The sequence below is a fragment of the Mytilus californianus genome, unplaced genomic scaffold (genome assembly GCF_021869535.1).
Source record: "Mytilus californianus isolate M0D057914Y unplaced genomic scaffold, xbMytCali1.0.p SCAF_8, whole genome shotgun sequence".
NCBI classification, from domain to species: Eukaryota; Metazoa; Mollusca; class Bivalvia; order Mytilida; family Mytilidae; genus Mytilus; species Mytilus californianus.
In genome coordinates, this window is record NW_026262734.1 from 81,334,495 (window position 1) to 81,360,033 (window position 25,539).

The 25,539-nt window shown below is 30.7% G+C and overlaps 1 protein-coding gene across 2 annotated transcripts in view; it reads right to left on the reverse strand.

Annotated features, from left to right (window-relative positions):
• The window catches only part of LOC127712069 (protein KIAA0100-like), a 125,046-nt gene that overhangs the window by 97,777 nt on the left and 1,730 nt on the right, over window positions 1–25,539 (reverse strand). For both annotated transcript variants that reach the window (XM_052218263.1, XM_052218262.1), the window contains exons 2-5: window positions 22,089–22,212; window positions 12,280–12,329; window positions 5,743–5,881; window positions 4,187–4,305 (exon numbers count right to left, since the gene is read on the reverse strand). In XM_052218263.1, coding sequence (XP_052074223.1) covers window positions 4,187–4,305; window positions 5,743–5,881; window positions 12,280–12,329; window positions 22,089–22,212 — 432 coding nt within the window. The remainder of the gene's footprint in view (window positions 1–4,186; window positions 4,306–5,742; window positions 5,882–12,279; window positions 12,330–22,088; window positions 22,213–25,539) is intronic.

The following is a 25,539-nucleotide window of genomic DNA, read 5'->3' on the forward strand; positions in this document are numbered from 1 at the left end:
AAAAACAGCCCTTTTGTTATCAATGTGAAAATTTCTTTTAAGTACAGGTACAACATCATTTTATAAAGGAGTAGACTCGCTAAGACCCCTTTTTGGCCCCAAAATATAGCATCTTTACAAATTTGTTAAAAATGTAAACTTTTAGCTATTTATTGGAAAGTATAATACTTTTGTTGCATAATTATGGGCTGTTTTTGACTATACAATGCACATGCATCAGGTACTAGCATTACTTATTCATTCAAAATTACTGAAATCTTAAAAAATTTAGCATTAGTTCTTATTTTTAGAAAGTTTCTGTCTAAAATGGAAGTGGCCGCATTTATGTTCAGTCTTAATATTTAAATATATGTTGTGTTTGATGATAATACATAACAGTGTTCCAGCTTGAATCTCAGGGCAGAAGGGTGCTAGTTGTCTGAAAGGGCACTTTAGCGTTATAACCCAGATTTCAAGGGCACTGTTGGACAGTGTATAAATTACCTTGAATATTGCTAGGCTCAGCTGGAGAACATTAGTTGTATTTAAACCATATTCAGAAATTAATGTGTTCTTGATGTTGGTTCCAGTAAGAATTTTTTTAATCAAATGATCATACCATGAAGCAAAGCATATCATTTTGATTTTAATCTAAATAAACTTGTACATTTGGTGAGGAAAATAATCATCAGAAATTTCAATGTTTTATAAAAGAGGGACGAAAGATACCAGAGGGACAGTCAAACTCATAGATCAAAAACAAACTGACAACGTCATGGCCAAAAATAAAAAGACAAATAGACAAATAATAGTACAGATGACACAACATAGAAAACTAAAGACTAAGCAACACGAACCCCACCAAAAACTGGGGGTGATCTCAGGTGCTCCGGAAGGGTAAGCAGATCCTGACTTATAACTTATACCAGTCTATAAAAATAAACGAGTAGTTTTGAAAGATGGAGTTATACATGCAAAATTGAATGTTTAATGTAATTAAATTATCTACATCTAAATTACTTGTTCAAACATATAGTATATATGTTATTGAGAGTTATTTATTATCATCTGAATTGTTACAAAAAAGTATTTTTAAGTGCACACCAAAGTGCTCCTCAGTAAGGAGTTTTATATATATAACAGGTTAGACAGGAGATGATCATATTATATTGATGCAATAATATATTGCAGAAGGTATAAACAGTTACTTTTTTCTCCATCATTGTTAAAAATAAATTTGTTGAGTGCTCCTATGTCAGGAGGATTATAAAATACAAGAAGTAAAACAGGAAGTGAATCTTGTTATGTTCAAAGTACAAATTTCTTTGATTCTTCTTTAAATTTCATAGTCATGGTTATGAAACAAAACATTTTTTACCGATTTAGTCAAAACTATGTATGCCTTTAAAATTGTAAGATTTTATTTTTTATGTTATGCCTACTGAAATAAATTTTTTCAGGTGTACATGCTGTACATAAACATTACAAATGGATAACATGTGGACATTTCATTCTGTATTAAATATCTAGTATTTGTTCAATTCTCTTAAATCCACTAATTAGCAGTAAACAATCATTAACAAAGGTGATAAAACTGCCAAAGCATTAGGTATTTAACTTAAACCCATTGTCAGTTAATTAGTGTTACACAATCAGGTAACAATTTTACAGGAACACCGGTAGGCATGAAATTTGGAAATTTTATTTTTTTTAAAAGGCAGAGGGGTGCATTCTTTGACTTTGGAGGGCAGAAGGGCGGGGGTAAGGGCACCAAGGGGGGCCGCCCTTCTTTTTAGGGCTGGCAGGAACACTGTCATAACATATATCAAGGTTGAGACTGAACACGAGTGAGGCCACTTCTACATGTGTACTAAGTTTCAAGTTGATTGGACTTCAACTTCATCAAAAACTACCTTGACCAAAAACTTTAACCTGAAGCGGGACAGACAGACAAACGGACAGACGAACAAACGGACAAACGAACAGACGCACAGACCCAAAAACATAATGCCCCTCTACTATCGTAGGTGGGGCATAAAAACTCATAGCCATGAAACAGCCAACAGTGCTGAAAGTGGTGTTAAACACCAATCAATCAAATAAATTTGACAAATTGAAGAGCTGCATGCATTAAATAATGATGGCATTAAAACAGGTGTAAATATGGATGAAAAAAGCAGAAGTGGACACACAAAAGTGCATAAGTGGAGAATTAGAAATAAAATTTCCAAAGATTTAAAAGCAAAAAGATTTTTGACAAACCCTTTGAAGACTTGGGGAATGGAAAATGAAAATATTAATTTACTTGATTTGGCATGTTTACAATTGTACAGTATGAATAAAAGTAGATATTTGGTATTCTGTATATATCAAGTGGCAGCATGCCGACAACAACAAAAACTAAAAGACATCTCAAGAGCAAAATTATCTTTAGTAATAGCATGAGGCAGATTCCATAAACGAAAAGGAAATGTCTGTCAAAATGAACAAATAAATAAAAATAATACTAACTGTTATTTGAATGACAATCTGTGAATGTTTTAATGAATAATAATGTTAAATGAAGTAAAAAAACAATTATTTGATATAACTGTTTCTATTTGAAGTAGAAATGATTAAAACAAGTTGAAAAAATGCTAAATGTTTGACAGAATTACTTCCCATTTTTTGACACAAGCTTTATGCGTTACAATGCTTTATTTTGATACTGGTATAAAGGTTTTTATAAGGGTAGTCTGATTATTCAAACATCCCTGTTTCCAAATCTATTGCTTTGTTTTGAGTCAAAAACATCTGTGATATAATATTTTTTCAATATCAAATATCTTGCTTTATAGCTGCTTGTCTGTCAATAAATCTTATGACAGCAACATGTTCGTAAAATCTTGCCACATCCTTGTAGGTACTTATATAAGCCTGTTAAAACTGTATTTCATAATGCACATTAAACAAACACATGTTGAATCTTTCAATTAACTTTATTTATTCAATAGTTTTATCAAATATGTTGCTAACACAAGTTCTGTCAAACTTGTTATCTTATGTTAGTAACATTTGGATGTGCTACAAATTAAGAGATATCTGTCCTGGGGTGAAATCTTGTTAAATGTCAGGCTGCACTAATTTCTATTTTTAAAATGACTTTCAACTAGGATAAGATCTCCAATGTTAGTTAAAAAACCCAAATATATATTGTCTGTCAAATTTATCTGATGTAAGCAACATCTTATATTAGCATCAAGTCTGTCAAATCTTATGTTAGCAACAATAAAGTCTGTCAAATCTTATGTTAGCAACAATAAAGTCCGTCAAATCTTATGTTAGCAACAATAAAGTCTGTCAAATCTTATGTTAGCAACAATAAAGTCTGTCAAATCTTCTGTTTGCCACAATGTTCATTTCCGTCATATCTTATGTTAGCAACAATGTTCATTTCCGTCAAATCTTAAGCTAGCAACAATAAAATTCCGTCAAATCTTATGTTAGCAACAATAAAGTCTGTCAAATCTTATGTCAACAACAATAAAGTCCGTCAAATCTTATGCTAGCAACAATAAAATTCCGTCAAATCTTATGTTAGCAACAATAAAGTCTGTCAAATCTTATGCTAACAACAATAAAGTTCGTCAAATCTTATGCTAGCAACAATAAAATTCCGTCAAATCTTATGCTAGCAACAATAAAGTCTGTCAAATCTTATGTTAACAACAATAAAGTCTGTCAAATCTTACGTTAGCAACAATAAAGTTTGTCAAATCTTATGTTAGCAACAATGTTCATTTCCGTCAAATCTTATGTTAGCAATTCTAAGAAAATCTTTTTTATTGGTACATGTGGATATTAAAAAATATGTTATATCAATTTGCCTTTCATTTGTAAGCAAGATATACATCCAAACCTTGAAAATACTGAGTATATCAGGATTGTTCATGTTGCTAACATAAGAATTTTCTGTCAAAATGTTTGTCCTTTTTCTTATGATAGCAACATAATATTTAGCGTGTCCTTTATTTAAAAAATATGTGAATAGATTTATTTTTTGTCAAAAAGTCTTTATTTATTTTAGTATAAAATGTATTCCAAAACAGAAGTTCATTGGTGTTGATTAAAGCCAAACATATTTATGGGAGTTTTTTACTCTCTTATATGGAAGCTGCCATGAATGGATCAATCTTAAATCAGCACGATATTTAACTTTCAAACTTACCATCCTTCTACTATGGCAATATCCAAGTTTATACTCTGTCCATCTAAGTGTACCAGACAGTCAGGTATCATAGTATTAAGTAACATCACAGTCAGATTGTTTATCTTTAGACCTATATACTGTAACAAAAAAAATAAAAATGTCTTCCCATGTTCCTTTGAAATCATGTGTCACATGATCACAGTATTCAGTGAATGAAACACTTCAGTGCAATGTATACTGTAAAGTCAGAATTGATATGTGCATTAATCATTTCTACATTCATATTACTGTAAATTCAGAAATTATTGCGTGCATTTATTATTGCGATTTTTGAAGAATGGACTAAAATGCGAGATTAATTATTGCGATTTCAGAAAAATCTGCATACAGATATAAGTATCAGATATCAGAATGCGAGTTCTTATTATTGCGATCTTCATCCACTCGCATTATTCGCATTAATAAAAACCTCGCAATAATTTCTGAATTTACAGTATCTTAATATTGCTAGCTTGATTCCTGGTTTTGTTATAGCATATCATATAATGCAAATATTGGGTATGAAAAATTGTGATTATTCTGATGTTCATTTTGAGATCAGAAGTAGAAAATTAAGAGTTTAGCAATTGGAACCCAATTTTTCAATGCAATTAAAGTTCAAAACAGAATGTAAGCAACTTAATTACAAATGATAGGAAATAAATGGGGAATGTGTCCCAGGCCCCGCTTGCATATAACATTATAAAGGGACATAACTCAAGAACGGTAAAAGTGAGGCTACCCAAATTCATTATTGATCTGAGTTTTGTGGTAATAATTATTGTGTATAAGTTTCATAACATTTGGTGGAGGCAAACTTAAGTTAGAGAACGGAGACCAATTTAGGGCGTACGGACTGACAGACGGATATACAGATGGACAAGGGTAATAACTTAATGCCCCCTCCGCTATGGCGGGGGCATTAAAACTAGTATAATATGGGTCTACTTCAAGTGACCTCTAGCTGTCATTTTGTGTTTTAGTTTATTGTTGTTTTTATCCCATCGATTAATATCCCTGTATTCGTATCTGCAAGTTTAGTTTGTTGCTGTCACAAAATTTAAATGGTTGCAGATTAACAAAAAAGTGATGGCAACATGATGACAGACAGACACCTCTATTTGCCCAAGTCTGATACCAAACAATGACTTCCATGACAACTTGATGACAAATGACAACCCTATCATTATCATACAATACTGCCAGATCAAACAGACAAGAAACATGTAGTTATTGGCCTAATATTTTGGTTTTGAACAATTTGATATGTACAAAACATCCTCCTTTTAACCCCTTTTTTATTTGACATTTGTACATAACTAGAAAAACATATATCATTTTACTTTTAAAATTTGTATGATTTGTTATCCAACATGTTACACTCAATTTTCTGAATTGTTCAATTGGCCAATATGTACTTTTAAGTTATATTTCGTTGAAAATTGATTGTGTGTTTTTTTTTTCTTTCAAAAAGTTGCTAACAAACTCTTAATTAATACTCAGTTGAAGGTTATATATATCTTTGAGACAATTACTTTGGCAAGAATAGCAAATTTTGGCAGAGTCAAATTCTCTTCTGTCGTTCTTCTTTCTGAAGGCTGATTTGGTCTATTGTTGTCTTGGTGAGCATTGGCTTGTATTCTTATATCTGATATGCAAACAACAACTGGCTTCCTGTTAGAAAATATAATATGAAATGTTATTTACTATTTTTAAATTAAATCACAGATAAAATTTTATAATGAATATGAATAAAAGGAGATGTAGGGTATACAGTAATGATACAGCAATGCAACAACACAAAATAAAAAACATACAAGAAAGATGATGATGATGATGCTGATGATGATGATGATGATGGTGATGATGACAGATGGATGTTTAACATCCAGTTTGCAAATTGAATGCATATTCAGGATGAAAACATGTTAAAAAATGCAATTTGAAGATGAACCCGGATATGTAATACTATAGACCTACAAGTTGAGCCAGACTTCTTAATGTGGTAGCACACAAGGTAACAGTAGACATATCATCCTATTTAAACACATTATTCCGACTCTGAGCTGCCCAGTCTTTGATCTTACTCCTTGATGTCTCATGCTTAGCAGAGAAGCAGCAAATACCAATTTTAAAGTTTTTGGTTTGACCTGCTTTGAGATCGAAACCCACAACCTCCCACTTTGAGGCGACCATGCAGTCACAAGATGGTGTAAATAAAGAGAGACATTCAAATATTAATCTGTTTGATTATACAATGTATACAGGTTGGGTTTTTTTGGGGTTTTTTTTATGAAGTTTACAATTCTAGAGGTCCTCCTTTTAAAAAATAAAATTCATACTCCAGTACACTGGTTAATTATTAGAACTTGGACCTGAAAATACATGGTTCCTCTGAGACGCAACTCTAATTCCCTTTCAAAACAAAATGCTAGCCAAAATAAAGACTGCTTTGTGGAATATTAGTTCATATCAGAGAGTGATTGATACGCATGATACAGTATATTTTGTAATCAAAACATTGACAGTTACTGTCAGCTTTTTAAACCTCTTTTATATACAAATGTTTGTTCATTTTAAATAAAATCTGACTGATCAATTAATAAACATAGAAAACATGTTATCAAAATATATGCAAAACAGAAGAAACTCAGTATCTTTCTGGGATAGATTTGGAGAAATATAAAGGAAATGGATCCCTCTAAATGAGTACCAAGACCCCATTTGATATATATATATATAAACAAGTCTAAATTGAAAACAACGTTAAAACCTATGATTGCGTTGGATAAAAACCGCAATTTTTATACGTGTGCATGTAAAACAATTTCGTGGTAGAGGGGTCTAAATACAGCACAAACAACAATTTCCAAAAGACCAAAAAGAGTGAAAAAGTATATTTTAACAAAACGCATTTGACTAACAGGTCGAACAACTGATATATATATATATGCTCTTTGACAAATTTTTGGGTCCATGACTCAAAACTGATTTCCAGGTTCTTCATCTGCATGCTTATGCAAATTAGGACTCAGATTTGAAATTCTCTTAATTATTTTCTTTATCAGCAAAAGTGCCGACTGATGGCAATAAAACTTTTAAAAAAACGCATCTTGCACAGAGTATTCTAATTAATTTTTAATCTTATATCAATGTATAAAACAACCATCTGGAATTCTTACGATTTTTCTTTCTTTCATTAGCAAAAGGTCACAGACATTTTTTTTTTATCTCTACATCTTTCGTAAGAACAGGTTGCATGACACGGCTCATAATAAACCTATCTAGTGTTAATTACTATTGATTCAATGTTATTCTGTACAGGTGAGGTTGAATGATGTGAAATTTACACCTGTACGTAACATGTCAACATGTGTTTCGCCTGTATCATATGTACTTATTGCATGAACTACTGAAACAATTCAATCTAACATCTGTCATCAATATGACAGTTTACAATTACAAGTTAAAAAAGCCTTTATTCAAATTTTTTTTTTTTATCGGACTTCCAAAAAAAATGTAAATAAAAAATAATCTGTGATGACCTTTTCATTTATCATTCTGATCAGCAATGTTTGATAATTAATTACTGATAATAAATATCAAATATGCAATAATATTAATCAAAACTGCAATATCAGTTCATGTCATAATTAATAATCCCTTTAATAATAAATAACAAGAACATTCGATGCCTGAGTGATCACGGTGATACACGATAGACATGTCCTATACTTGTGCAACTTGTTTTATCCACATATCCATTCAATAAATCACCTTTCAAGCTTTGTAACATTACACACACAAAACAGGGGTAGAAGAAACCCCCCCCCATTAAAACACAGAAAATACTTTTAAAGACTATTTAAGTTGATATTCAGTTTGAAGTTTGACAATTAACGTCAGCACATCATGACCCCAAATAACCATCGTAGAGAGGCAGAGAAAATGTTCCAATATTATATGTTATTTGAGATCTTCACAAGGAATACGAGCCCATATCCTCTGGTGAAGCCCTAATAACCATTATATTATACTGGAGTGTCCTCACAGATTTCAAAATTAATTACCATTCTAATTTTCCTTCTAACTTATAGGGAGACGGATTTATATAAGAGCACTGCTCTTGTTTCCTAATCCCAATTATTGAATCTCTTGTATATTTCGTATTTATGTCTTTACTCTTGTAGCTATATATTATATCGATTTCTTTAATAAAATATGTTTACAGTAACTCACAGGGTATACATGGTATATGGGCTGTAACACCACTGTCCCAGATTAGGGGAGGGTTGGGCGCTCGCTAACATGTTTAACCCCGCCACATTCTGTATGTACATGCCTGTCCCAAGTCAGGAGCCTGAAATTCAGTGGTTGTCATTTGTTGCTGTATATCATATTTGTTTTTCTTTCATTATTTTGTACATAAATTAGTTTTTTCGTTTGAATAGTTTTACATTTGTCATTTAGGGGCCTTTCATAGCTGACTGTTCGGGATTGGCTTTGCTCATTGTTGAAGGTCGTACAGTAACCTATAGTTGTTAATTTCTGTGTCATTCGGTCTCTTGTGGAGAGTTGTCTCATTGGCAATCATACCACATCTTCTTATTTTTATATCATATACCCTGTCAAGGCAACCAATCAATTGCAGGATTTGACGGAATATTTCACTCCAGTATAATATATATATATATATCTTCAAAGTCTTAACTGCATGGTTTTTCAAATACTGTTTATATTTATGGTGGTTTTAAAATAATATTTAAATTCATGGATGTTTCAAATATATTTATTTTCACTCACTCAAATATTATTTATACAATGCGTTGACGGAGTATTTCAAATATCATATATACACAGAGACTTTAAAACATTATTTATATTCACCAAGGTTTCAAAAAATAGCAATTAAAGACAATCTATTTTATGAAAATGCTTTTAATGCCACTCATGACATCATGACCTCTTTATGTCAGTTTTGCTCTACATTACTTTTGATCTATTCCAGTGACATTAAAACTCTAATGGAAGTCTAGCAATTACCTGAAAATGGTGACAATCAACCTAGATTACCAAATAAGGTCGCACATCAGTCTAGGTTTGGAAAATGCAACTGATTTTGTTTTAAATGCTGTATATTTGTTTTAATCAAAACTTATGAGATATCATTTAAGACAGATGAGGTATTAAACAAACAAAAAAAAGAATCAAGGTACTACTGCTTGAACACGCTGTTTCTCATAATACAAATAAGGAAATATAAGAAAGTGTGATCTTAAATAGAGAAAATCAAAATATATTTCCATAACTTTTGTAATTCGCTTTTCTAGTTTTGCAGCAAAGGATTTCTAATAACATGTCCTATTCAAGACAAAATTTTGTAGACTAATATTTTCAATATTTATCCAAAAATGGCAATTTAGAAACATGCAGCCTTTTCAAATGATTTTTATAGATTGTTCTTATGTTGTGCTGTTTACACCACTGTCCCAGTTAGGGTAACGGTTTGGCGTCCACATACATGTTTAACCCTGCCATATTCTGTATGTGCCTGTCCCAAGTTAAGAGCATACAGTAATTCAGTGGTTTTCATTTGTTGCTGCGTATCAATATTTTTTTTAATATTGTTTTGTACATAAATTAGGTTGTTGGTTTTCTAATTTGAATTGTTTTTCATTTTGTCATGTCAAGGCCTATAAAGCTTACTATGTAGTACAGTTTTTGCTCATTGTTGAAGGAGGTACTGTCAAATGACTGTGATTTATAGAACTTTGCTATTATCTATGTCATTTGGTCACTGGTTGATAGTTGTCTCATTGGCCTCAATGGAAATTCTTCTTGGCTATAGATATAAGAAGATGTGGTATGAGTGCCAATGAGACAACTCTCCATCCAAGTCACAATTTGTAAAAGTAAACCATTATAGGTCAAAGTACAGCCTTCAACACGGAGCCTTGGCTCCCGCCGAACAACAAGCTATAAAGGGCCCCAAAAATGACTAGTGTAAAACCATTCAAACAGGAAAACCAAACGAGAAACAAGAAACACTTATGAACCACATCAACAAACGACAACCACTGAACATCAGGTTCCTGACTTAGAACAGGTCTGATTTAATATGGTACATCATTTGTCTAAATGTCTTTAAAAATGACAAAGCTATAGCTAGCCAAAACTTTTATGAAAATATATATGAAAACTTAAATGAACTAAAGCAAACAAATTGTAGAGTACATTAAAAATCAATTAATTCTTTATTTAAAGAAGACAATTCTACTTAAATGATATTCCATCTTTGCATAATCACTATATATATTTTCTTCAAAGGATAAAAAACTGCATCTACAATTATCCAACATGAATAATTAATCTCTTATCATTATCAAAAGCCATAAAGTCAGGCTGGATATTTATGTAAAGTGATAACAATTAGTTACTGAAACCCATTGAAGCTTTTGTGTTTAGAAACCTCTTTCTGTCCCTTTTGGTATCCTTCGCCTCTCTTTTAACCCATTATTACTTTTAACAGGAAAGAATGTGGTTCCCTTCTATTCAAAACACTGTGGATTCATTATCATTCACTGCAGAACTTATTTCGGTTAGTTACAAAAATTCATGTGCTCAACAAAAAATAAAAATTCATCAATTTGGCAAACCATTATCAGGTTTTTCAATCAATGCGAATTGATAGTCATGAAAATAAATGGAATCCAGAATTATAAATGACATCTCAATGAATTCAACATTTTTCACTTCTGGCCTAATGGTCAAAGAGAACAAGTTTTAATAAAGACAAACATAAAATATATTACGCATTACATACCAAATAACAATTAACCTTGACCTTATGGTAATATTGTCACTATGACAAATCTTTAATGTAAACACAAGATAGAAGATGTAAGCTGTAACTGTCAGTTAGCCCTGTCAAAGACCAAGGGTAAATAAATGTGAACAGCTAATGATTACAATAAATATTTATGATGTTTTGTTGCTTAATGCCCATCATCCATGCTATCATCTTAAAAGAAATCTTTAAGTCTTAATAGACAATGATTAAGAACTAGTACCACGTTGACACATTTAGTCCTTAGTTATTACGGTACTGTATATCATGCAATTGTTCCACATGTATGACATGTACAACTAACAACTTCTTGCAGCAAAGTTGACCGTATAAAAATAAGAAGATGTGGTATGATTGCCAATGAGACAACTGTCCACCAGAGACCAATTGAGGTAGATAGTTTTAGCTGTAATCTTTAGGTCCTTTTCTATTTTCATGATTTTATGGCCTATAATATTTTATATTTTGGCTTCCCAAACATGTTGGTCTATGTGATGTAATGTAACCGTCAGTTAGTCCTGTCAAAGACCAAGGGTAAATAAATGTGAACAGCTAATGATTACAATAAATTGGCAAAAATATATAAAGAAGGCTTAATTGAAACTGAAAATTTTACATATAATTGAAGCCTGATTTAGCTTGTAGGAATGAAAAAATCTGCTTTTTCAAACTTAACTTATTATGGTTATATCTTTAACAAAAGGTGAAAGATTAAGACCATTCTATTTGGCAATTTAAATTTATTCAGAAAAAAATAGAGCTACTCTATGGTTGTTAAATCCATGCAACATTGAATGAACATCTTGGAATATATATGATAATGATAATCATTTCTCTTTTCTATATTTTCTATGAGAATCAAACAAGATCTTATTCTCTAGTTATGAAATTACTTAATTAAATCCTTTTAGAAATACAGTCACTGACAAATGTTAGACGATATACTTCCTTTTCAAAAGATATTATTAGCTTTCATTAACAGAAAGCAAATTCTTGAATAAAAAAATATGGCTTGTGTGTAATATTTTAATACAGTATTGTTTTTGATGCCGATTATTTGTTTCTCTTCGGTAAATTTAAATTGGAATTAATCAGGTTATTCTTGATTTTGATTATTCTACTAACCTAAATCATGCCTGAGACTGCTTAAAAGTTGAAGATCTTTAGGGTCAACTCAAAGCTTAGGAAATGTCAGACAAAGAAATTCAGCATTAAAAATACTCACTTGACCTCCTGATTTACAAAACAACTGGACAACCAAGCTTTATCTATTTCCTAAAATAAACATCATAAAAAATTTTATTTCACACTCACTTTTTATGGTAATATATTACTTATAAAGCAAACTAATATAAGAGTTGTCCATCAAATTTTTGTTTTATTGGCTTATTTGTGTTATTGAAAAAAAGGTTATGAAAATACTATTTAGTGAAGTTATTAATTGTTGCATCTTGAGTTTTTTTGGATAAGTATTAATTTGCTTGCATTCAGTTTGAAATACAACTAAAACATTGTTTTAATATTTTTAGCGTGTTTTTTTATTGAAAATCTGAACATAGCTTTACTTGGAGCATTGCACATGTTACTTGAGATCATATTTTCTGTTATCTAATCTGCAAGTTGGAAAACATGGGAAATTGGTATATTAAAAACATTAATTCATGACAAAAAATACCTAAATATGAAAAAAACAAAAGGCAAAAAAACAGTGCTTTCATTGTTTTTCAGCATCTCATAATATAATCACAATGAGGCCTTCAACACAGAGCAAATGCTCACATCTCATTGGGCTAGTTTAAGATGTTCCCCTGCACAGGTTGGAGTGGAAATCTTTGATTAAGGCTGATCAGCTTTCTTTAACACAGTATTTTTTTGCAATTTGTAGTTTTGTTTATGTCATCTGTTGAAATATTATCATATTTTTTTCTTGAAGTCCACAATAAACCTAATGAGTTATATTATCATTATTAAAAGAAATGAAAATCTTACGCTACCTCAAAAGAATCAATGCGTTCAAAGACTGAAGAGAGCTGCTCAAGTTGATGTTATTGGAGATGTCTTAATCTTGATCTTAATTGTGTGTTTTACAGTGAGCTCTCTTAAGTTTATCACCGGATACCTTGCTTCTAGCAACTGTCAAGATGAAAAGCAGCAATAAAAAAGTCTTGTTCTTTGGATAAATTGGCTCCTTTTCATTTAAAAGTGTTTAAAGATTATGATTTATTATGTTTTGTTGCTTAATGCCGATCATCCATGCTATAATCTTAGAAGAAGTCTTTATGTCTTAATAAACAATGATTAAGAACTAGTACCATGTTACACATTTAGTCTTTAGTTATTACGGTATATCATGCAATTGTTCTACATGCACAACATATGCATGAGCCACTGGACGTTAAGCAACCAACAATCAATCAATCAACATGCATGACATGTACAACTAACAACTTCTTGCAGCAAAGTTTATCTTATGAAAATAAGATTCGGTAGGATTGTCAATGAGACAACTACATGTCCACCAGAGACCAAATGAGGTAGATGGTTTTAGTTGTTATCTTTCGGTCCTTTTTCTATTTTATGGCCTTCCATATGTTATATTTTGGCTTCCCAAATATCTTGGTCTCCAGCATAATTGATCAAAAAATAATGGCCTGCACAAGGAATCTGCATGTGGGAAATGTAATTTTTCCATTATTTTATTAATGATAAGCAGTAACAGATGTGTACCAAATGCTTCAGAAACCAATGATTTATTCAAATAATGACAATCATGGACAAAACTCACACCTTTAAAGAGATGAACCTTACAGCCTGGAAAGCATTTAATGTAGAATAATAGAAATACCAATTCAATCACTTATTCATATTGTAAATGATATATGAAATACAATGATTAATAGGTCTCAATTTTCATCCCAGAAATGCAATCAATGGATTCTATACTGAAAGCTTATAGAAACACTACACTTGTTTTGTATTTTCCATTCAATTAATTTCTAACAAATGGATCTTCCTGCGATAAGTGACTTAATCAATACATGTAAAACATTGTGTCTATGATCAACAACTTTTTATTTGTTTATTGTTATTTGAATTTGCAATTTGGAAATCTTCTAATTTTCAATTTTCACACTACCAAAAAAAAGAAAAGAAAGAAATTTGAAGACAATTTTCAACCCTTCTGAAATGTTTAATCACAAATTCTTGAATTCTTAATTAAATCAAATATTCAGTAAAATATTTTTTTATTAAGAATTACTTTCGGTTGAAAATTTACACATTTCGGTTGTTTTTTTTATAATTTAAAACAAAAGTGTCAAATTACCCACCTTTTATATATAAATGTCACAAAATGATTAAAGTTTCCTTTACCTTAAACTTTATTAATTTCAAGAAACAGACAAATCAATTATAACTATTAAAATTCAGTTGTGTTCTGTTTTTCCATAGTCTCAGTATAAAATAGTTGCAAGACATATTTAACATGTTTTATTTTGCAGATTAAATATAACATTAACACTGGTATTATTAACTTGAAAGCTACTGGCAATATTGTATTTGATTGATTGTAATGAGCCATACATACATTATTATATAATTAATTTTGGATTATTTCTTTTACGTATGTAATACACCTAACATAAAAGCCAAACCTGTACAATACACAAGATTTTTCACAAATATTTGTAGATATGTCTTTGAACATTTATGTGCTCATTTCTTGATGTGAATTCATGACAGATGACTGATTATTCCAGATCTAAGTATCATTCAGACAAAATCATGCTAAGACAAAATGTTCAAGTACAGTTTTATTTTACAAATTGTTTTAAACTAGTTACATTATTCACAATTAATGCAAACATCAGTTCTACTTTTTCAAATTCACAACACAGACACTACATCATTTTTCTACTCTTTACACATAACTTTCATTAATTTGACCAACTAAACCAATGGTCCTTGTTATGATCCTGGCTTTACAATAATAATTGTGGAACGGAAAATTTATGCTCTATACTGCTGCAGTTAACACATAATGTGAGGCACACACTCTAAACTTTAATATCAAGAATCATAGATAAAAATAAGATTAAGTATGATTGCCAATGAGACAACTCTCCACCAGAGACCAAACAACATAGAAGTAAGCAACTATAGGTCACAGAACGGCCTTCAACAATGAGCAAAACCCATATCACATAGCAAGTTATAAAGGGCCCAGAAATGACAAATGTAAAACAATTTAAGGAGAAAACTAAAGGCCTGAATTATGTACAAACAATAAATAAAAAATTAATATTATATACAGCAACAAAATCATGATGATAGCGAAAGTGTTGGAGGATTGTTTTAGCTGATCATAACAATAAAGCAAATACACAATTTCTGAAAAACTCAGTTTTCACTTTCATCATCCTCAACGTAATTTTTTACTGACATTCTCATTAATGGAGTCTCATAGAATTGTATCTAATTACATTTATTTAGTCTAAATTATAGAGAGAATCATAGCGCAATACAAATCACCAATGGACATGATGGACATTTGTGAATAAATGTTCAGCTATTGATAAACAATTTCATGATATAAAGTACAAGCAATATCCCTTAATTCATGTTTGTCATTAAAATTAACCTACCAGTAACTGATAACTAAATCAGCATGCTCCAGTTATGGAATTTTATAATTATTATTAATCTAAAACGAATACTTATGAAATAATAATATTGATACAAATATAATAATAATAATTTGTCAGGATAAGACTCATTCCTACCTTAATCAATGCTCTCTACTAATGCATAAACTCTGATTTAATGAAAAAAAAATGATAATTAAATGACCATGTTGACTAAAAGATTTAAATGTAAAAATTCCATTTGATCATCCGTCAAGACAAAGTGAACAGTGAGGAAACTTAATATTTCATTCTTGTGCGATGGTATTGATTTTGTTCAGCAGACGGATCATAGTTATAAAGTAAAGTAGGATAGACTTTAACTAAATCTCTCAGGGAAATTGGAAGACAGGAATTAATTAACAACAAACAGGTTGTCGGATTCTTTCACAATTTGGTACTAGTTTCAGTCAAGAAAAAAAAAGATGGGCTAGGTGTAAACTGGTACCTACACTAAAGAGTACTGTTTCCTTTAAGTAATGCCCTTTCCTTATTTTGCAATTACTGAAATGTTGAAAAATTACGCATTAAATCGATAGAAAAGAAAGTTCCATCTGAGGCCAAATAGTCTATTTTCCAATTCCGTAATTGATCCTGCAGTTAAAGATCTATTTGTAGAAGTTGTTTCCCTTAGGACATAAATTTTCATTGACAATTATTGCTAACCAAATGAAACTTTTCCACAGATTCATCTCCTCTTAGTCAAGATATTTAAGATTTTGTAAGTTCTATTGTGTCATTGAATAAATACAATAGCTATTTTCTGTGTAGTTTTTTCACTGGGGACCTTTAAATTTGTTCCAAGAGAAATCCATCACTCTTTGATTAATTTACCTGAGTAAAAAAAGTATCTTAATCTAAATAGATGAAAATATATGTTTCAACTCTCAAAACTGTTGTGATGTTGTATCTATTCAATATCAATAATATATTTTCAATCTGGTAAATATAAGTTTATAACCACTGATTTAATCATAAAAAGTTGATTTCTGACAATTTTTTTAGCATTGTTCCTACTGAAATTTGCATTTTTTGTTTTTGTTTAGTTATAGAATACATTTAAGAAGGCCTTAATATAAGCATCATCATTTTCCAGTTTTTATTTGTCAAACACAAAAAAAAACTAATTTCAAAACTTTGTCAGAAATCAACTTTTAATGTTTGAATCACTGTTTACATTAAACAGATTGAAAATATATTATTGATATTGAATAAATACAGCATTTGTACAGTTTGGAGAGTTAAAACATGTATTTTTATCTTTTAGACGATAATTTTTTTACTCAGGTAAATTAATCAATGAGTGATGGATTTCTCTTAGAAGAGATTTAAAGGTCCCAGTGAATAAACTACACAAAGAGTCACATTGCATTTGAGCCAAATTTTACAAAATCCAATCTTTCATTTGCGCCAAAAAGTAAAACCTACATTTGCGCCATTTTACAGGTAATATATAACGGAAAAGTTTAAATATTTATTGCGATATCGTGAATAAGAATTTTTTTATAGTATTCCCCTCCTGGTAACTAAGTGAGTTCTTACTCATTTGTAATATAAAACTGAGAGTCACTTAGGTTTAAAGTTTAAAGGTGTCAAGATGGACATTGTCAATTCTGAGACAAAATTGCATTGTTTCATATTTTTCATCAGAGCCGTTCTTAACTGACTATACGGTATCCAGGTTTTTCTCATTTTTGAAGGCCGTACAGTTGCCTATAATTGCTTTCATCCAATTCATTTGAACTTTTGTGTATAGTTGTCTCATTGGCTATCATACCACATCCCCTAATTTTTATATAGAGGAAATGAGTCAATATTTTTTTTAGTTTTAAAGTCTCTTTTGAATAAAACTATTTTGTCATACTATATACCTGTATTTACCTGTATCATTGGTGCAAATGGAATGTTTTATTTTGACACAAATAAAATATGGTTTGTGTGGCAAATGAAAGATTTTTGGCGCAAATGAAACGCCAATTGGCGCAAAAGAAAGCACTGACACAGAGAACAATAGCTATTGTATTTATTCAATGAGACAATAGAACTGACAAAAGTTTAAATAGTTTGACTCTGTGCCTGTGGAAAAGTTTCATTTGGTTTGCAATAAGAAATAGCAGCAAGAGCAAATGTATCTGTGCAAAATGTGTGAATCTTTTAATAATACCTAATATTTTGTCAAACTAAAAACTTTTAATGATTCAACATGTTCAATAATACCTAATATTTTGTTAAACTACAAATTTTTTATATCAGTAGTTATTCTTCATTAAAAATTGGTTTTAAAGTCGACAATACATCATTTTCAGCTAATTATGCTTTGCATGAAGATGAGCCCATTTTGTCCAGTTTAGAACCAATGGCCGCCACGTTCTACAGTTGGCACAAGCTAACATCTTGTGTTAAAATTGTGTAATAACAGAATAAAATAACTAACAGGCAAATAGACTATTGTTTAACCCCGTCGCATTTTTGCGCCTGTCCCAAGTCGGGAGCCTCTGGCCTTTGTTAGTCTTGTATGTTTTTTAATTTTAGTTCATTTTTATGTTTTGGAGTTTAGTGTGACGTCCATTTTCACTGAACTAGTACACAATTTTATTTAGGGGCCAGCTGAGGACCACCTTAGGGTGCTGGATTTTCTCGCTGCATTGAAGACCCATTGGTGGCCTTTGGCTGTTGTCTGCTCTTTGGTCAGGTTGTTGTCTCTTTGACATATTCCCCATTTCCATTCTCAATTTTATTGGCATTTCAAAGTGTCTCTTTTTATAATACAATGAAATGTTGAATCTGTGTTCTTTAAAAGTACATTCCTATTTTGTTTTAAAATATACCCTTTCTATATCATGTATATGTGATAAAGCCATAATATGCCATTATCTACCTAAGAAAAATGGCAAAATTATGCAGTATAAACATGCATATCTTGTCTATTTCTCTCAAATTGACTAGAAATAATATAAAGCAAAAAAAAAAATTAATTTTTGGCAAAGCTCGGGTACCCTATCTTAATTAAGTCAAAATGTCCCTGAAACTTGCTAAAACTTTTGCTAAAATCTGAGAAATCTCCAGTATGAAGTCACTTTAATTGTGCAGTCAAATTGTGCTCATGTTTTCCTTTTCTTAAAGTTTTTATTCTGCGATATTTAAAAAAATGTTATCAGTAATCACGGTAATCATGGTAATGGTATCATACACTTTTTTCATTTACAAAAAAATGCATAGCCTGGCCAAATAAGCCCCAATAGGTACCTTTTCTTTTGTTTTAACTAGAAAATTACAAAGTTTAACCATAATCATTTATTTCCAAATGCTATCTTTACAAATGCTCAACTTAAAAAAAAAAAAAAAAAAAGCCTATAATTTGCTATTTTCATTGAGGTTTTTACTTTAATGTATAATCTATAACAATTTACAATATCTACACTAAATTCAATAAATTTTTATTCATAAATTCTAGGGTTAAGTGTGTTTATATACTTAAATATAATTCAAAAGACAATAATACATCCTTTACATAAGGAAGTATTGAAAGACAAATGTTTTTAATCGATGACAAATTGCTCATTCCATATTAATGATGTCATACGGCTAACCTATGTACAATGTTGTAAATTTTTACATTTATCAACAAACATAACATTATCATTTTTATATTGCAAGTTATGTGTACCTATAGACGACACGGTTTTGAAACTCGCTACCTTTTTTACATGACAAGGTAATGGGCTGATGCGATATCATTCAAAAACTACTTGTAGATGTCATGAGTTCAACAATAAAGCTTAGAGAAAAGTGCAAGATTTATAGTGCTTTTTTATCTTGATTTTGCTTGTAGAAATTTTTATAAAAACTTAAATTCAACAGAAGACCTGCAGCTAGGACTCTATATTCTGTGAAAAAAAAACTAAAAACTTGCAAAGTCCAAAATCAAACAACCTAATTTGGGCTTGTATAAAACTTATAAACTGCAGTCTTGGTGATGTTCAAATGGATGTTTTTAATCTTCAAGGTGTCTATTTCAAAATAATAAAGCAGTAATCAACTGAGAAAAAAACATGCAATATTAGAGCTAATTTCCTAATGCATGTAGAGTAAGACTTTGGTTAGCTTGCTTGCTTTGTTTGTATAATGTACAATTGTCATTGGGATAACATTAAATCAAATTTGAATATAACATATACAGGTTTAACTCTGCCTGTCTATATTGTTTGCAGATGTAAATCTTAATTACAATGCTTGAGCTAACGTTTAAACAAACAAAGCAAGCAAGCCAACCAAAGTCTTACTCTACAAGCATTAGGAAATTAGCTCTAAAATCATTAGCAACAGCTGCAGCGATCACAAACTAAGTCAGATTGTGACCAGGTTTGATTGATAGCAGTTTTCAAAATAATAGACACAACTTGCATTATACCCCTATGTTCTATTTTTAGTCATGTCGGCCATCTTGGTTGTTGGTCTTATCTTGCTGATCATATTTGCTGTTTACAGTCTCTTTCTATTATATTTTCAAGATGTGTTTCATTTAAAGTGTGATATACCAGGAGACCAAATTTGTGCTATACTCTTTATTAAAGCAATAACACTCTGATAAGAAACTTTCCTTTTCGTTTTATAATCACACTTTTTGTAATATTCTAGCTTTTGTTTGACATTTAACTAAATCATTTCTTTCTAAAATTATTTTGTGGCAAACCAGTTAAACATGAGAAACAACATAAAAAAAATTGAACATTGTCTGTAAAAGTACACCTGCCAGGTGAACAGCTCAACTGTTAGACCTGAATTCTCGAAAAAAAAACAATTTCCCTGGTTGTCCTTAAAGAAAATTTGCTGGTCCTAACTATTATTTCTAGTGCAAAATATTAAAATTATGTTGGACCTTTGCAAAATTTTGGGGTCAAAATCTTCGGACCATCAATTTTCAAGAATCTGTTCAGACAAACAATATGCCTTAATTGATGATAGTAACTATTTTGGTGAGGGGGTATTTCTTTCAACGCCTTACATTTGCTCACATTATCATTATATAAAATTTGCATGTAAAAATCAGTATAATAGTTTCACAAATTCATTTTACAGGTAAACACATGTCAATCATATTTATTTTTATAAAACTACTCTTATAAAATCTAAAATGCCTATTCAAGCATAGCAAATCTCAAGAATAAAAGGTACTGATCTTACATGACCATACTCAGCCCTAAGTTTTGGTATATATACATGTATGGTTGTTTGAAATTTCAAGATAGTGTAAAAAAATCACAATATGACAAAATGTTTGATAATCAAAATTAAAACTTTTTTCAACATATGTCTTTTTTATGAATTATCTTTATATTTACATGTGTTACCTGTAAAATGATAACAGACAAATGTAATAAAATATTGTTCGGAATCATTAATAAAATCAATCCTTAAATGAGTGCAAACGTAATACATCCATTTCATGAAGGCTTGTTTTTAAAGAATTACTCCTATGTAGTCACTTTTATAACCTGTGTTAGTGCAAAAGTTTAGTAAATAAGATCGTCTAAACCTCGTTCTTTTTCATAAATATATACAGAAGTAGCAAACCACCATTTGGGATACTTTTCATGTCAAGTACAAAAAAATGCAACATGATAAAATATTATAACCCACTTCCAATTAATGTCTAATTTCAGAAATATTTCAAAGTGGTAGGAGTTAAAAAAAAAGGGAGGGCTTTAAAAAAAAAAGCCTTTTTCTATCATTTTGATTCAGAATTTGAGTATCTGTAAGTATGCCTATACTGTGGAGTCATTTATTTTCATGGATTGGGGATAACATACATATATCTTTGTTTATACTTGGCAAATTCTGCATACAAGCCTATAGGACATTTACATTTCGTTGAAAATTTGAATAGTTGTTCACCTTACCCAACGAAATCCATGGAAATCAGTACCCCACGAATAATAATGAATCCTGTGTCATGACTGTATACAAATTAACCGACGTTTACATCTTAAATGTCCAGTGTAAAAGCTAATTTTCCAACATACAACAAGCATTTAATATTGCCACATGGGTCAAATTATTACATGATCAAAACAATATTTTAGCAGTTCCAGGCAACAAGGCAAGTGCTTAAGTTTAGATCCCTTCTTCCATCAACTTGGATTGCTATGCTAAGAGGTCATCTTAATCTCGCTCCATGTTGAAGGCCTCACTGGTGACTTTCAGATGAAGAGCATCAATAAAAGATCTGTCCCTTTACTTTGAGGTTTGTCAAGCTAAGTGCATATAGGGATTTTGTGTCATGAATTAAAAAAAACAGTTACCATATCTATTTAAACCTTTCCATTATACAATTTCTTAAATGTGTACTTACAATTTTCAATCCTTTCTTTACATCCAGGATAACTTTACGGCAACTGAAGAGTCCAATGCTGCCGATGTGAACCAAAACACCAGCGTATCTGTGGAGTAACCACTGTATCATCCATGCTAATAACCTAAAATCATACAGCATTTTTTTAGGACAGAGATAACATAGTACATTTGTTGTACAGTATTAGTGAATTAATAAGAAATTACAAAAAAAGTTTAATTCCTAGTTTCATTCGAATTTCTTCAAGTGATTATTTACAAATTTAATTACTATGCCATGAAAAAATAAAGGTTGATTTCCCCTCACATGTGAAAATTATTAAGGCCTGGCAGACTGGAAAAACTTTTTATTTTATTTCATTTTTTGTGAAAAATCAGTTTCCCTCTACAGAGAATGTTGTTGTCTGACAGTTCCTATCGAAGGTCGTGGTTTTCTCTGGGCACTCTGGCTTCCTCCACCAATAAAAACTGACCAAACAGGCTATCTAGGTGTTTGATTTTTTCCTGAACAGAATTTCAACCATTGGAATTGGATGGTAAGAATATTTTCATTAGCCTACAATGCTTTATACAAGCTTTAAAACAAACAACATTTCTCTAGCAACAAGCTAAAATTTTTCATCACTTGATGAGTTTGAAGAAAGGAAATCATTCTGCACATGCGAAAAAATATGACCAATTGTCATTTTGAACATGTTGAAAGGGCAAAAGTTTTTTTGGATTAGCACAGCAAATTATGTAAATTAATTAGGGACATTGTAGGTAACTGATAGGCAAATGACTTATGACTGGTTCTGAGCTAAATTGTTTAGGAATTTTTACAGTTAAAATGCATTTTGTGTTATCGCTGTTATGCCACTGCATCAGTTAGTTGGGCTCAAATGCACCAAAACTAGTTCATCCCTATACCACTTGGTTACATCTGAACCCAAAAAATTTTAACTAGAGTCTGGTCAAATTTGAAATGTAGATAAAAGTTACATAATTTTTGTTTTGATTTACCAGGGGTATATAGATTTTTGAGCTTCAGTTGTAGTAACAAAATCTAAATTAATGATTTGTACTTGTTATTTAACGAGGAGAGTGGAAGTGTCTAACTTTTGTCCTGTTTGACTTCTTGTAAGCACAGCAGAGCATGGCAAAGTAATTGCAAAGGCAATGCCTTTATAAAAAGTAGCATTCTTCTGAGCCCTGCCATGTTTTTTTCATTGCTTTTCACAAGACATCAGAGCATTTGCTTAATAAACTGCTTTGCTGAGCGCAGCTAGATAGGCCCGCAGAGGTCCAACCCTGAACAGTTGGGGCAAAAATGGACACAATATTCAAGCTTGATTCAGGTCTGAATTTGGATTGTAATTAAATATTTGACATATTATAGGTTTCTGAATAAATGTAGTCAAAGAACTTGAAATTGGTTATATGAATTGAATTTATATTCAATTAAGGATTTCTTGCTGTTGTGCAATACTTAGTAAATCTGTTGTCAGACTATAAACAAATAAAGTTCAATTAATTCTCAATGTCATATTAGAAATTTATGAAAATAAAAAGGGAGCTTACATCAATAGATATATACACAATTCACCAAAATTTCATGAGAATTGGCGACAGCATTTTTGAGTTATTGTCCGAAAACTGGAAAATCACCCCTTTTTTTTAATGAATAAAACCCCATAACTCAGAAATGTAAAATATAAAATTTATATAATTCTAAAGGGAGCTTATCCCAATACATACAAACAATTCACCAAAGTTTCATAAGAATTGCTGAAAGCATTTTTGAGCTTTTGTCCGAAAACTGGAAAATCCCCACTTTTTTTATGAATAAAACCCTGTAACTCAGAAACATAAAACCTAAAATTTATAAAAATCGAAAGGGAGCTCATGTCAATAGATATATAAACAATTCACCATAGCATTCTTTACTTATTGTCCGAAAACTGGAAAATCTCCCTTTTTTTAATGAATAAATCCCCATAACTCAGAAACGTAAAATCTAAATTTTATAAAAAACGAAAGGGAGCTCACGTCAATAGACATGATCATGATGATAGATATAAACAATTCACCAAAGTTTTATGCAAATTGGTTAAAGCATTTTTGAGTTAATGTCCGACATGTTGACGACGGACAGACGGACAACGGTATACCATAATACGACCCGTAAACAGGCGTATAAAAATCAGTTGCTTCCAAAATCCAAAGAATATATTTGAAAACCTTTAGGGACTACATATGACTAAACGTATTATTATTAGTATACATAAGTGAATGGATAGGTTTTCTGGAATGTGTCCTCCTGATTAATATTATTAATATTATTTGACAATATAGGGTCTGGATAGTGTTTACAGAATAGTCTGGAGAATGATGAACGATAGTCCAGAAAATGGCAAAAAAAAACAATAGAATAAAGAGAATAATGGGTTGCTAAAATATCAATAGATAATAATGGCCAAAATTTATTAAGAATAGAGAATAATGGCCAAAATTTATCAAGAATGGAGAATAATGGCCAAAATTTATTAAGAATAGAGAATAATGGCCAAAATTTATTAAGAATAGAGAAAAATGGTCAAAAAAGTTACAGAAATTAAGGACTCGCATCAAGACCCTGATATAATTCATCAATAAAATTATGAAATTTTAAACTCCTGCATTCTGCTCTGAAATTATGACTAAATTGATATTAAAATGAATGCTTGATGAAAGAGTAATACATCTGAAAAGGTCAATCTCAGTCTTTTTCTTACTTTTGGATATTAAATTAAACTAGTGGCTATAAAGAGCATAAGGTGCTCATCTGGGTCAATGTGCATCTTCGACATACATGTATGCCACTCTCCAATATTTAAGACTATATACATGATAAATATAATTAATGACTAAAATCTATTTTTGTTGCTATTTTTTTTTTACAGATTCTCTCTGTCTACTATAATTTTTCCAAAATTGCATATATTAATAGGTGAAAATCATCATTAGAGAATGATAACTCTGAAAGGTAGTGAAATGACAATTGGCAATGATAACCTTTTTCTAGATCTTGCTTTGCTGGATCATTTTTCATCTTTTAACACTATTTCTCTATCTTCTATAGTTTTGCCCAAAACGCAAAAAATAATGAAAAATTGTCATTTCAGGGTATAATTCCTATATCATTGTATATGGAGTAGACAGACAATTACGGCTATGTCAGTATGAGTAACAATGCTCAAGATTAATTTCGTTTGTCCCAGTACGGGCATTTACTTGTCCAAACCAATTTATCTCCTTTACCAGAGAATCAAGCAAGTGTTATTGTTGATCCCTGTTTAGTAATGCTACTACTATACACATGATACAAGGCCAAAAATAAAATTAAAATTGTTTGATGTTGCCTACCTACCAATACAAAAAGAAGCTTACCAGAAATAATGTACATGTATGACACAAATCGTTTCAAATTTCTT